The sequence below is a fragment of the Megalops cyprinoides genome, chromosome 13, assembly GCF_013368585.1.
Source record: "Megalops cyprinoides isolate fMegCyp1 chromosome 13, fMegCyp1.pri, whole genome shotgun sequence".
NCBI lineage: Eukaryota > Metazoa > Chordata > Actinopteri > Elopiformes > Megalopidae > Megalops > Megalops cyprinoides.
This window is the reverse complement of record NC_050595.1, coordinates 29,044,597-29,057,138: the sequence shown is the minus strand read 5'-3', so window position 1 is coordinate 29,057,138 and position 12,542 is coordinate 29,044,597. Positions and strand designations below refer to the sequence as shown.

At 39.6% G+C, this 12,542-nt stretch overlaps 2 protein-coding genes across 2 annotated transcripts; both read left to right on the top strand.

The window, feature by feature from the left end:
* The first annotated feature begins 409 nt into the window (after window positions 1–409).
* On the top strand, window positions 410–4,381 carry tmem17 (transmembrane protein 17). The gene is made up of 5 exons (XM_036543157.1): window positions 410–524; window positions 797–900; window positions 1,740–1,853; window positions 3,140–3,283; window positions 4,177–4,381. Exons 1-5 carry the CDS (start codon window positions 410–412, stop codon window positions 4,273–4,275), a joined length of 576 nt encoding a protein of 191 aa, XP_036399050.1. The 3' UTR covers window positions 4,276–4,381.
* Window positions 4,382–6,078: 1,697 nt separating this feature from the next.
* psmc3 (proteasome 26S subunit, ATPase 3) lies at window positions 6,079–12,435 on the top strand. The gene is made up of 12 exons (XM_036543705.1): window positions 6,079–6,135; window positions 6,708–6,788; window positions 7,223–7,348; window positions 7,792–7,896; window positions 8,119–8,181; window positions 8,279–8,416; window positions 9,238–9,381; window positions 10,321–10,469; window positions 10,733–10,829; window positions 11,293–11,438; window positions 11,738–11,819; window positions 12,084–12,435. The coding sequence occupies exons 1-12, from the start codon at window positions 6,094–6,096 to the stop codon at window positions 12,192–12,194; spliced, it is 1,284 nt and encodes a 427-aa protein (XP_036399598.1). The 5' UTR covers window positions 6,079–6,093; the 3' UTR covers window positions 12,195–12,435.
* The last annotated feature ends 107 nt before the right edge of the window (window positions 12,436–12,542 follow it).

The following is a 12,542-nucleotide window of genomic DNA, read 5'->3' as shown; positions in this document are numbered from 1 at the left end:
TTTTGACACCTAATACTATAGGGTCTAAAATATCAGATTAATCGCCCGCCTCCGATCCCCCTTTATCGACTGAACATACATGATTTTCCAGTAGAGGCAGATTTTTGTGCAAAATTGTGATATTTTGCACAAACACTCGCATAGTACATAATTGATCGTGATCATATGTCTTTATAAATCGTTTTACAGTCACTTTTGACAGGTGTTAATATTTATTTTCGATGAAAATTATTTTAAAGTGTAACATTTAGTAATATTTAGCATGACTCTAGGACTTGAACTATCCTACTTTTATTTTGAAAAATCCAAGCCGGAAGTCGCTGAATGTTGCTAGCAACAATCGCTAGCGTCACAGAAACATACTCACCGACCTAGAGAGTGTGTGTTTCCTCCGGTTCCTGCAAGAAAGATGGAGCTGCCAGGTACAATCAGGAAACGTTTAGGAGACTTCTCTAGGACTGTATTTACCGAACAGAATCGAACCCAGCTTTCGCCCGAAGAGCAAGCTAAATTCTTAGGACATGGTAAGTGACATCGAAAGAAAAACAATGAAATGGTGAAATCTTTCACACAAGAACACATCCAATATAACCCAGCCAAATAAGTTGTATTGGTTATTTCCCCCTAAACCTGGAACAACATTTGTGTACTGTGCATTTTGCGCACAGTACACAACGACCACCTATAGAAGAACATTCTTTTGCAGCCCTCCCACTGCCCGTGGACTGTCACATACTGTATTTAAAGCGCACAATATTATATTGCTAGTTAACACTAACAGTCTCTTTGTTTCCAGACAGTGACGTTGTATCGAGTCTTCCTCTACAAATGTCCCTGTTCTTCAATCTCTGCTTTTTCCCCTTATGGTGGGTTTGCGAGGTTGTCATGCTGCACCTGAAGGTAAGGCGCTACAAGCTACATTTAGCTCCACTACAGGCAGTGCAAAAAAGTTCACTCGTAACTTTTTTGATGGCTTTTAGTGAGGGCTCTCAGTTAGTCCCGTGTCATGATGACACTATTGCAGTATCCTAAACCGCCCTGTATCCCCTGTCTCCTTTACCAGGAGACCCTCAACATGAACGTGTTATTTTTTAGATAAAACATCTTATTTGGGATATCCAGAAATGATTGGTTGTTTATCTGTTGATCTGTAGTCAGTGCATTGTACATTATCAATATAGCTAAGTATCACATTCATACCAGTCAACTCTAAAGCCATAATGACAAATCTTTTATATACGAGCCTGAAGATTCCTTTTCATTTGGAGCTCCTTGTTCACATGCTTTGTTTTTCTGTGATAAACCAATCAAAACTGTTGTCTCATAGTTTAGTGTGGGTGAACAGAAAATCTCTACAAAGAGTATAAATCCACTATGCATACAAAAAGCAGCTGTTGCTAGAGCCAGAGATGAGGGCTGGAAAAACACTGCTGACAGGCTAGATGTGCTCTGTATCTGGCTTGGTGGTGATGAAGCCTTTTTACTGCTGTATTTTCATTTTGCTTATTATGTACCATTGCACTTCACTCAGGACTGTATTCTGTGTTTGGGAGGCCAGGATGATTTTTTTCCAGTGTTTCAGATCCCTGTATGCAGTTTATTCTCATATCTGTAATTTGCATTATTCCATTTCCGGTTGTGCTGGAAAATGTAATAGTATCAATACTGCTGGCCTGTCTTTTGATATGGAAAAGTTCAGAAGTAAGATGACTCTCTTTCTCATCTCGTTTCTCTACCAGTACCCTGTGCTTCCTGACTACTACAAATTCATTCTCATCACTGTCCTCATTATAATGACCCTAATTGAGGCCATCAGACTCTATCTGGGTTATGCAGGAAATCTGCAAGAAAAGGTAAAAATGTCTCTTCAAGTTCTTTTGTTTGGAATGTCACAGAACATGCCTCGACACAATCAAATGCTTCTTCTGTTTTTTAATTATTGGCAGACTGGAACTGTGTGGGTAAGTTTTCACCACCTAGACGAATTTCTGTTGTGGAAATTAAAATAATTAGGTGTATAATTAGAGGTGTAGCAAAGAAAAACCACAATATTGTACCCAAACCATGACCAAAGTATTGCACAGTATTACAATTCACAACGGAAAGCTAGCTGCACAGCATGTCAGAGTATAATTGAGACAACTGTAGACAACCAAAGACACAGTTTTAAGTCCAACTTAAGACAGCTAATTCACATGAGCATCTCAGCTCTTGACCCTACCTGTGCCCCTACTAAGGCTTTTCTACACATACAGCTCTGCTACCTGCTTCAGTACTGTAGTTGTGCTGGTCTGCTATGCTTAAGACTACATGTGCTTACATGTGCATTTTTTGCTGGAGGCTATGTATTAAGAGTAAAAATGTTACAAAAGATTTGTTTTTTATGGATTTTGTATAATCAGTATTATTTCTTTTTATGTTACATGGAAACATACTGTTAGAAACAATTGCAAATATGTAGACGTATTGTATTTTCATGAAAGAATGGAACATATTTGTTTGTATAGCACAGTTTAATCACAAATATCCAAAAAACTTTGCGATTAGTATTTGTTGAAAGTAAATGGGGGAAAAACCTGAAAGCAAAAATTAGAAACTTGAGCCAGTGTGGAATATATCTGGAAAACACTTCCCCAGCCCTGGCTGATTTACCCACCCCTTTCCCACATAGAGCAAAGCCACTTTGTTCCCCCACTGTGGGCTCCCAGTCATCATTCACTAATGACACAGCTGGTATCGAAGCTGGGCTATAGAGTTCAGCTTATCGTCAAAGCAAACTCCATGACCACTGAGCTACCTGGGAGCCTGGCATATAGATCTTTAGCAACATTAAGCATTTCAGAATCAGAGTATTCCATATAAAACAAAACGAATCTACAAATTGTTAAAAAATAAACTTTTAACAAATTATGAACAGTTGTTCATGATATGCTATTGGTAATGTTATTTTATCACCAATATGTATGTGTTGGTATTGTGGTCAAAGGTACATTTATTCTGTTGGGTATATTGTGTTGCACCCCTTTTTGTAGTTTATCCATGTATTTTACTATTTTACCAATACACTACTGGTTGTTATGACGTAGAAAATTAATTTTTATATTTGATGACGTGCCTTTATGTCTCCCCTTTGTGGCAGGTGCCAGAGCTGGCAGGGTTCTGGCTGCTTAGTCTGCTACTGCAATTCCCATTGGTTCTGTTCCAACTCTTCAATGAAGCCATTCTCATCCAGCCTCTAGAGAGAGGGGTTCACATAGTGCTGGCTCTCTTCCTACTGACACAGGTGAGAGGGACTTTTTATTTCTCATTCATTCTTTTCCATACTTTTACATAATCAAATTATGGTGTAATTGCAGAATTGGCCCTTGGAAACAGACTTTCCATTGTCAATTGGAAATGGGCATTTCTAAATGGAAGTGGTCATTTCAAAATGGAATCCAATGGAATTAAAGTTTCTATGACTATTCAAGTAATGTACTGTAAGACAACTACAACAATAACACCAGTCAAGAAACACAATTTCCTTATTTCCATCAGGAACACAGCTCTAAATCACTATTTACTGATTCATCAAGTGCCTATAGAATGGGCAGTGGACCTGAGTGAGAGATGCGCTTGCTTAGCAAACAGTATTTGCTCTGCTCTAACTCTGTGTGGGGCTAAGAAACATATTTTCAGACCCTGATTTTAACTTGCAGTTGTGATGCCGTTGGCAAATACACATGACACAATTGTCTGTGGTATTTTGATGCCTTCACTGTATTTGATTTGTCTAAATCCTTCATCCATGTTTTCACAATTGTGCATTTTGCAGTACAGGCAATTTTAAAATGTCTGATGCTCAGTCAGACAGGAAAACTAATGTTTTAGATGGTTGTAATGAGGTCACAATAAATACAGCACCTGTACAGTTGTCAAAAGCAGACACTGAACCTCTTAACCACATTTGCTAGAGTATTGACTTTGTCAAATTTGTTTTTTTCTATTCATGTTTTTTTTGACCATTCAGGCCTGAGTTTTTGAGATGAGGAAAATGTGTTTGTATTTATGAGTCAAACGTCAGTCCTGTGTTTGCTTCCTATTAATCATGAATGTATACCCCGTTCTTTCTAGTATATTATGTGCCACTCATTTTAAGTATCAGTGATTTATTGCCTAAACACTGCTCTGTTTCAGGCTGTCTCGGGGTTTGTGACACTTCGTGCAATGGTGAGGCATAGTGAGAGCCACTTCCACCTCAGACAGTTTGATGGACTGCAGGATCTCAGACCTTGACCATCTGATGTGGCCTGTTCGACCGACTGAGGATGTCAAATAGATAACTACCATTGGGAGTGTGTTTAAGATCATGGGGTTTTGTTTTATGTTTTGTTGCAATGATTTTTTTTTACCATGCCTTAACTTTTATTTTTGTATTAAGAAGAATATTTTAATTAAATGTCATTTGTGGAAAAATATGAGTTTTCTCTGTGCAATTCTGTTATTATAGAAGCATTTGTCCAAAAATGCAAAAAAAAAAAAATGCACATCATTCTTTTCTTTCATATTCAAAGGAACCAGCAATCTTTCAGTTACAAGCCCTGCTTCCTACCCTGCACCGCTGTACATAAAATGGATGTGTAAGAATTTTTCATGAAATATAAATCGTACAACAGTAATTATAAAATTACTGTTGTAAAAACACTTATAAAATGTTTGTCATGTACATCCCATTTCATATTAACAAACCTACAATTATTTATTATTGTGTGCTTTTATTCCATTGAATATCTGCTCAGATTCATCCATGAGCAAGAAATAAACTAAGCACATTTGTGTATTACCCTCATCTCACCGAATCAAATTGCCAGAGGAAGCGCCAGTCGTTTAAAAGGAGAATGTATGCAAATTAGACTAAAAAAGTGGGGGGGGAAGCTAGCTTAATCGATTTAATGGGGCCAGCATTATTTACTAATCTCATTTATAACCCATATATCAGGAACTGAAATGATGTGTCATACTATCTGAAGGCACCGACAGTTGTTTCAAGATCCTGTGGTCACAATAACTAACATGTAGTGTCGTGTGATATGCGATTGCTGTTTTTGCCTTGGTTAGTTTCTAGAGTGTACTTAAACTGGTAGTCAAATTAATTGGTAGTTTAGACTTCCCTCTCTCAGCACAAAGAGTACAAAGTTAATTCTGGTCTGTTTTGGGATATCTAACGTTACTGGTTTAGCCATCTTTGAAAATGAAAGTTGATTAAATGGCTGAATGTTGGCAGTAAATAGTAGCTACATCCTGACATCCGGAAACTAGGGAGAACAGATGATGCATTACAACTCGAGTGAACAACCTACATGGGTTAACAACAGCAACTAAACATAGTCTAGTATTGAAGTTGGATAATGGGCGTTAATAATATCACACAATCTCATCTGCATGGAAAGTGTTTTTGTGAAAGTACTGGGCATATTCCTCGGACAAAACAACACTAAAATGCATTGGCATCACACGGTATCGTCTATCTCGCTGTTTGCTTGGTAACTGTCAGCAAAGCAGCGAACTAAACGGAAAAAAGTTGGATACCCTCTGAGTATTAGCGCCGATGTGACTGTGGATTCCCAAGTCGTTTTGATTTCATATGAATCTGAAGTTCCATTCATAAAACATAACCAACGATACAAATTTTAGTAGGCGATTTATAGTCAGGAGAGACCTCTGTTACCCAGTCTGTAGCTACAGTAAGTCACCCGCATCTCATCGAAGCTAGAAGCGCAGCTCACGCTCTCTGGTCGCTTGGTACCAGTATTTTTTAAAGAACCTTAAACGAAAGTACTGTTTTGGGGACTAACATATTGGCTTTAGATCATGGGTTTCGAGCTCCACATTTGGACTTTTGGTGGCACTTTCGTAAGCCGGCTAGAGAGACTTATGAGAACATGTATGATTTAAAATGACGTGTGTATGTGGCTTCTAGCATTTCGGAATCCACTCGGCAGTGCTGTTCACCACCCTCCGGCCCAGTAGGGTGCGGTGTTGCGCCTTACAGCTGGTTTCGAGGCCGCCATAAACATCCATAAACGAGTGGAAGAATAGAAGAGTCATTCCAAGATGGCGTCTCTGAATGACAGATCAGTTTGGGACGAGGTTGAGGTTTGTTTCAAATCAGTTTGTATAAAATGTGATTGATGTATTTTATAATGCTAATATTGTTTCTAAAATCACTTATGCCACCCATTGTGTGTAAATGCTACTGCATAAGGCTTAATTCATTCAGAATAACTGTATCCCGGCATGTTTTCGTTGTGGCTAGCTTTGCTTGGGTGCTAACGGCAAAGAGAAAGTGGACATTTATCTAACGTTATCTTGATAGATAACTCGAGACCGAGCTTACTAGCTAGATTGCTGTCTGTAGCAAGTAAACTCATAGTACAGTTAGCTAAGTCATGCTGCATGTGACGAATACTTGTCTAATGAGGATGCTGTATTGGCAACTTGGCCTAATGAGACCAGCCAGCTAGTTACAAAGCTGTTATTGCTAAATAGGTGTCTTGCCTGGCTGACAGCTGTATTGTTTCGAGCATGTATGGCCTTAGGTAGGTAGTTCGTGCAAATCTTAATTAATTACACATTTGTCTGCTTCCCGTTTAGTGATTTAACTCCAACTAATCAAAATAACATAGCTAGGTAGGTGAATAACACACTGCGTTGACTTCCTTCAACAGGATGGCATCGGCGAGGAGGTCCTCAAAATGTCCACTGAAGAGATTATTCAGCGGACGCGTCTCCTGGACAGTGAAATAAAGGTTCGTGTTCGGCACAGTTGAAGTTATGTGCTATGAAGCTATGTCTCTAAGTAAAGTTCAACACGTGATGGGTGGCATAGCTAACTACGGTAATTGTGTAGTGGGGTAACCAGTTGGTGAGCTTTTTAAGTACCTACCTAGATACAGTTTCTCATCCTCGAACTGACCAGCTAACTACACGCTTTGGAGTACTAGTATTTGAAGTGATACTTCAAGTTTGTGTAGTCATGATACCTAACTAATTACTGTCTCCAGCGCTGTAAGCACACGGATGTTGGCATGTGATATTTAACGCCTGTTGTTGTATATTCTGCAAATCTGTGTATCTTTGCCATGGATCGCGAGTTAGCGGATTTTAAGCGGAAGTTAGAGGTTAGATTTGTATTACACTGCTTTGATTATTTTCATAACCGTACTTATGCTTATATGTTTAGATAATGAAGAGTGAGGTTCTGAGAGTAACCCACGAACTTCAGGCCATGAAGGACAAAATCAAAGAAAACACGGAGAAGATCAAAGTGAACAAGACTCTGCCCTACTTGGTTTCCAATGTCATTGAGGTATTGCGGTTGCTGTAGAATGTTTGCGCCATTGCTTTGGTTCATGAGTGGGGTCCACAGTGGTAAAGTGGGTTTGGTTATTTATTGATCTTTTTTCATGGTCAACCCTCACAGAAGCTTATAATGCTTAACTAAATTTGTTAGTTGCACAAAAATCATTCACTCTCAACATTTCCTCACATGATATTGGTAGTCCCTACCTGTAGAGACAAGAAAAATCTGTTGCTGCCAAATTTATGTTGTTTCAATCTGTACTTGCTTATTCAGGGCATATACCATGCATTCATGCATGCATATGAAATTCAAGTCTGTACACATTAGCATGTATCACCATGTTTAAAAGAAGATTGTTTTATATTTATTTTAAATGGTAGCTATCTGTTGATTTTTATTGATGGTAAGTCTTGCACTGTGAAAAATATTCTGGCAAAACTTTGTTGCAGTTGCTGGATGTGGACCCAAATGACCAGGAGGAAGATGGAGCCAACATTGATCTGGACTCTCAGAGGAAAGGCAAATGTGCTGTCATTAAAACCTCGACAAGACAGGTGAGACTTCCAGTGAAACACATCAAGCCTACTCTTGAGGATTTAACATTGTTTAAAGTGATTATTTCTGGTGATGGGCGAGGTGTTTTTGGTTTGATTTGCAGGCAATCTGTTATTGCAGTTTTAACACAGCTCTTCAGTAGTGTCTTAATCACAACTGCCAAGTGGTAAAAGCTTAAGACTTTTACACAGAGTAAACTTGAATGATGTGGTCTCTTACAGACATACTTCCTCCCTGTCATTGGTTTGGTTGATGCAGAGAAACTGAAGCCTGGAGACCTTGTGGTAAGTATGTCTCTTAAAGCATAGCACATAAAATGTTCTATTCTGGCTTTATACTTTGCATGGTTTCCCTCGTTGTCTCTTGGTGCGTTCTTCGCAGGGCGTGAACAAGGACTCATACCTGATCCTGGAGACTCTGCCCACGGAGTACGACTCTAGGGTGAAGGCTATGGAGGTGGACGAGCGTCCCACCGAGCAGTACAGTGACATTGGTGGCCTGGACAAGCAAATCCAGGAGGTCAGGCACAGACAGAAACACCACAAATCCATGCTGCATTCTGATGTGTTGTATGTAGCCTTTAATAATTACAATCAGGTTTGGTATGTACTTGGCATAAACAGGTAATCGCAAGAAAAGTGTGTATTGGTATGCACATAAAACAGGCAGGAATAGCAGCTTAATGCAGTACAGCTTTGATTTATCTCATTTACCTAATGCCATTATCAAGGTATCCATGAAATGATTACAATAAATGCAGTTACAGACAAATATGAAGATACTGTTAAATATGTCAGTTACATTAAATGCATCAATTATGCATTTAAATGGGAAATGTCAATTAAATGTTGAGTAGACAAAAACTTGTGGGGTGGTAGACATCTCAGTTCATCATATAATGTAACATACCGAGAATATAGCATGCTGACCACCTAGAAATTATGGTCACCAATAGAAATGTACTTTTCATGTATCAAATAAAAGAAAATCTGAACCATTAACAAAGCTATGATGATTTTATATGTGATGTCACAATACAGTAAATGCAGAAAGTAGAATGTCTGTGTGTGGAAGATGAAGTATTTTTTACCAACCAGCTTGCCTGGATTTAATCTTTTGGCAGTTGTATGGGATCAGATATACAGCCACCCAAGATTTAAAATTTTGATGGAAGTTTTCATTCTGTAGTCATATTCTAATCTGTGTACTGCGGAACATTGTTTTGTATGTGTAATGCTGAAATAAGCAGTTCTTTTTTAAAATGGGCACAAGTATTTGGTCTTTTTGAAACTGGGAGCAGTAAAATGTTGGAAATTGACCGAGTCCTCTTTGCTTTGCAGCTAGTTGAAGCCATCGTTTTGCCAATGAATCACAAGGAGAAGTTTGAGAACCTGGGCATCCAGCCGCCCAAGGGGGTGCTGATGTATGGACCCCCAGGCACTGGCAAGACCCTGCTGGCAAGAGCTTGTGCCGCCCAGACTAAGGTAAAATTTATCCGTGTTTTTTTATCCATTGGGAGAAATCGGCAGGCCGCAGTAAGAGTTAATAAAGTTCACTGCTTTTAAACAATTTTTCCTAAATGTGTACTAAATATTTTCTTCCCCTGAATTCTGGTGCTGGACAGTTTCATCAAAAATGCCACTTCAGCTTTTGTTTCATTTACCAAACACTTTCACACTGAGTGTGAAACACAGTGTGAACACATTTTACACACATTTGCAGTGTTAGGTATTCGCAATTTGAAACAGCTGTTCATATTTACATATTTGTTTAAAAAACATGCTCATTCCCATTGGTAGTGACATATGATGCTTAGACAACCAAAGAAGTATCACAAAGTTTGCTAAAATATAACTGAATATGTTATCTACCATTCTAGCTTCTATAACTAGAAGGTCTAGCTAACTAGAATTCCAAGGTTCTCAAAAGCACATTAGCTACCTTTTGAACTCCCATATTGCTTCCCTGTGTGTAGCTTCCATTTTAGAAAACTAGCAGTTAACATTAAAACTATAGCAGAGAGCAAAATCAATGTTTTATGTTAAGATTGTAATTTCGAATTGTGCGTGTAATGATTTCAAACTGTAATTGAGTAATTTCTGCTGGTACTATATGATAGACTTGCATTAATTGTTCCCTTTGGGCTGCTGATGAAAATGAACACAACCTCTCAACCAATCAAAATCTGTTATTTGTCCTAGCTGTGTTATAAGATATTCAACAGTATTAACAGCATGTTCAGTTGTCAGTTTAATTGCAAATATGAAGCTTATATCGGAGTTCCCGAGTAGTTTGGTTAAATAGGGCACTCTTTTTGAGACTGAGCTGCCTCATTAGTTAATGGTGACAGGGAGGGAACCCTTTTGAAGTTGCTTTCACAGTGAAAGAGCATAAAGCCATACTCCTGCCCTCACCTTCCCCAGGCCACTTTCCTGAAGCTCGCCGGTCCACAGCTGGTCCAGATGTTTATCGGTGATGGGGCCAAGCTGGTCAGAGATGCTTTTGCTCTTGCCAAAGAGAAGGCCCCCTCAATCATCTTCATCGATGAGCTTGATGCCATTGGAACTAAGCGGTAAGTGTGGAGTAGAGATTATGGGAGAGCTGATTTCAGTGTGCAAAGAATCATTGTGTGAGGGTTGTTTGAACAGGATAATATGCCCACCTCTTGTGTAATGTACTCCATGTCCTCAAGCATTGAACTTCACCCTCTATTGTCCATCCTGCAGAATGCTGCGTGGCCTTCAGTTTAAAGCTACATACTTTGCAGTGCGTGTGTAATGCTCTTATTTAGTAGTTTGTGCCATTTATGAAGACATAGTCTGTGCCATTTCCCAGGTTTGACAGTGAGAAGGCTGGAGACAGGGAAGTTCAGAGAACCATGCTAGAGCTCCTCAACCAGCTGGATGGTTTCCAGCCCAACATGCAAGTCAAGGTATTTCCTTTCATAATCACAAAATGGATGTGCCATTTCACTGGGCAGAAATAGTGTTGGTTGTAGGTAAAAGGTGGCATTACTCTCTCTAATACATTTATACAGTCCATTTTTGTTCTAAAACCCAGATTTGTATGAATTTGTAAGATGGGAGACTATAAATTGCCTGGCACCAGCCTAGTGGGAAAAAAAAACTACAATCCTTGACCTTGACTAACAGTAATGGTTGGTACACAGCATGCAGAATTCCTAGATTAAAAATGCAGCAATGCTAATTGTTGAATAACAGGTTGTAGACATGAAGTTTTTGTGCTTTTGTTTATAGCTGAGTTTCCACTATATCGTATTTGAAAGCTTTGTGGGTTCAGTTGCATGGAGGGAAGTCACCAAAACACTATTTGTGTCCCTGCTCTACCTGATTTTACAGTATGCTACTCTGAACTCATCTTACATGGCCCCATAGGTTATTGCTGCCACAAACAGAGTGGATATTCTTGACCCAGCGCTCTTGAGGTCTGGCCGTTTGGACCGCAAAATTGAGTTCCCAATGCCCAATGAGGAGGCCAGAGCCCGCATCATGCAGATTCACTCACGGAAGATGAATGTCAGGTAGGAAACACACCAGACTGTAGCCCTGTTTCCATTATGGGAATAATAATGTGCAAGAACTAGGACTAACAGCATTGCATTTCATTTCTGATATGAAAACTTTGGCCCTCCGGTGAATTTTTTTTTCTACCTGGTATTATGCAGAATCCAGAATCTTGATGTAATGGCAACAAGAAAGCATAAAAAGACTGACTACCTTTGTGTCAATTGCTAAAGATTGTATACACAAACTGAACATGTAAGGATGTAGTCCATGTTGTCTGAATGTGTGGGTTGTGACCTCCATGATGTTTTTCCAGTCTTGATGTTAACTATGAGGAACTGGCTCGGTGCACAGATGACTTCAATGGTGCGCAGTGCAAGGCTGTGTGCGTGGAGGCGGTGAGTCATCCTGTTTCTCTGTGCAAATGCTAATTTGAGCTCTACAAATGAGTCCACAACCAGATGCAGTTCATCATGACCAAAATGTCCCTATGTTTTGTAACTAACGTTTAAATCGGTGTACATACCTAAACTCGAATGCTTGTTTTGCTTAGTACTTTCACCAAAACCTATACTACACGAGCCTTATGCATTGTGGGGAATATACCCAGAGGAGTAGGTGAATGGTCAAAATGTAACTGGCCTCTCTCTCTCTCTCTCCAGGGTATGATTGCGCTGCGTAGGGGAGCAACTGAACTGAACCACGAGGACTACATGGAGGGAATCCTGGAGGTGCAGGCCAAGAAGAAGGCCAACCTGCAGTACTATGCCTGAGTGACAGGCCTCACACAGGGCTGGCAGCGTGGCATTCGGGTCTTTTACAGGCAAAATGAGGTCTCTCGGACCTCTTAATTGGTGGACTCCTCACATCTCGCTGATTAGAACCAACTCTAGTGTTCTGCTACTGAGGGAAATAGTCACCGATTTGTATCAGCCATGGATAACATGACAGCCCCACCCTTTATATGGTTCACGAAGCCTCATTTGGCATCACTAGTTTGTAACATTATTTGGTGTGGGGGTGGGAGGGAGGGAGGGGATGGTGTGAGTACCTGTATTATGTTCTAATTCTACCAATTCCACTGTTATATGATCCACTCAAGAATTAAAAGATTTTTCGAT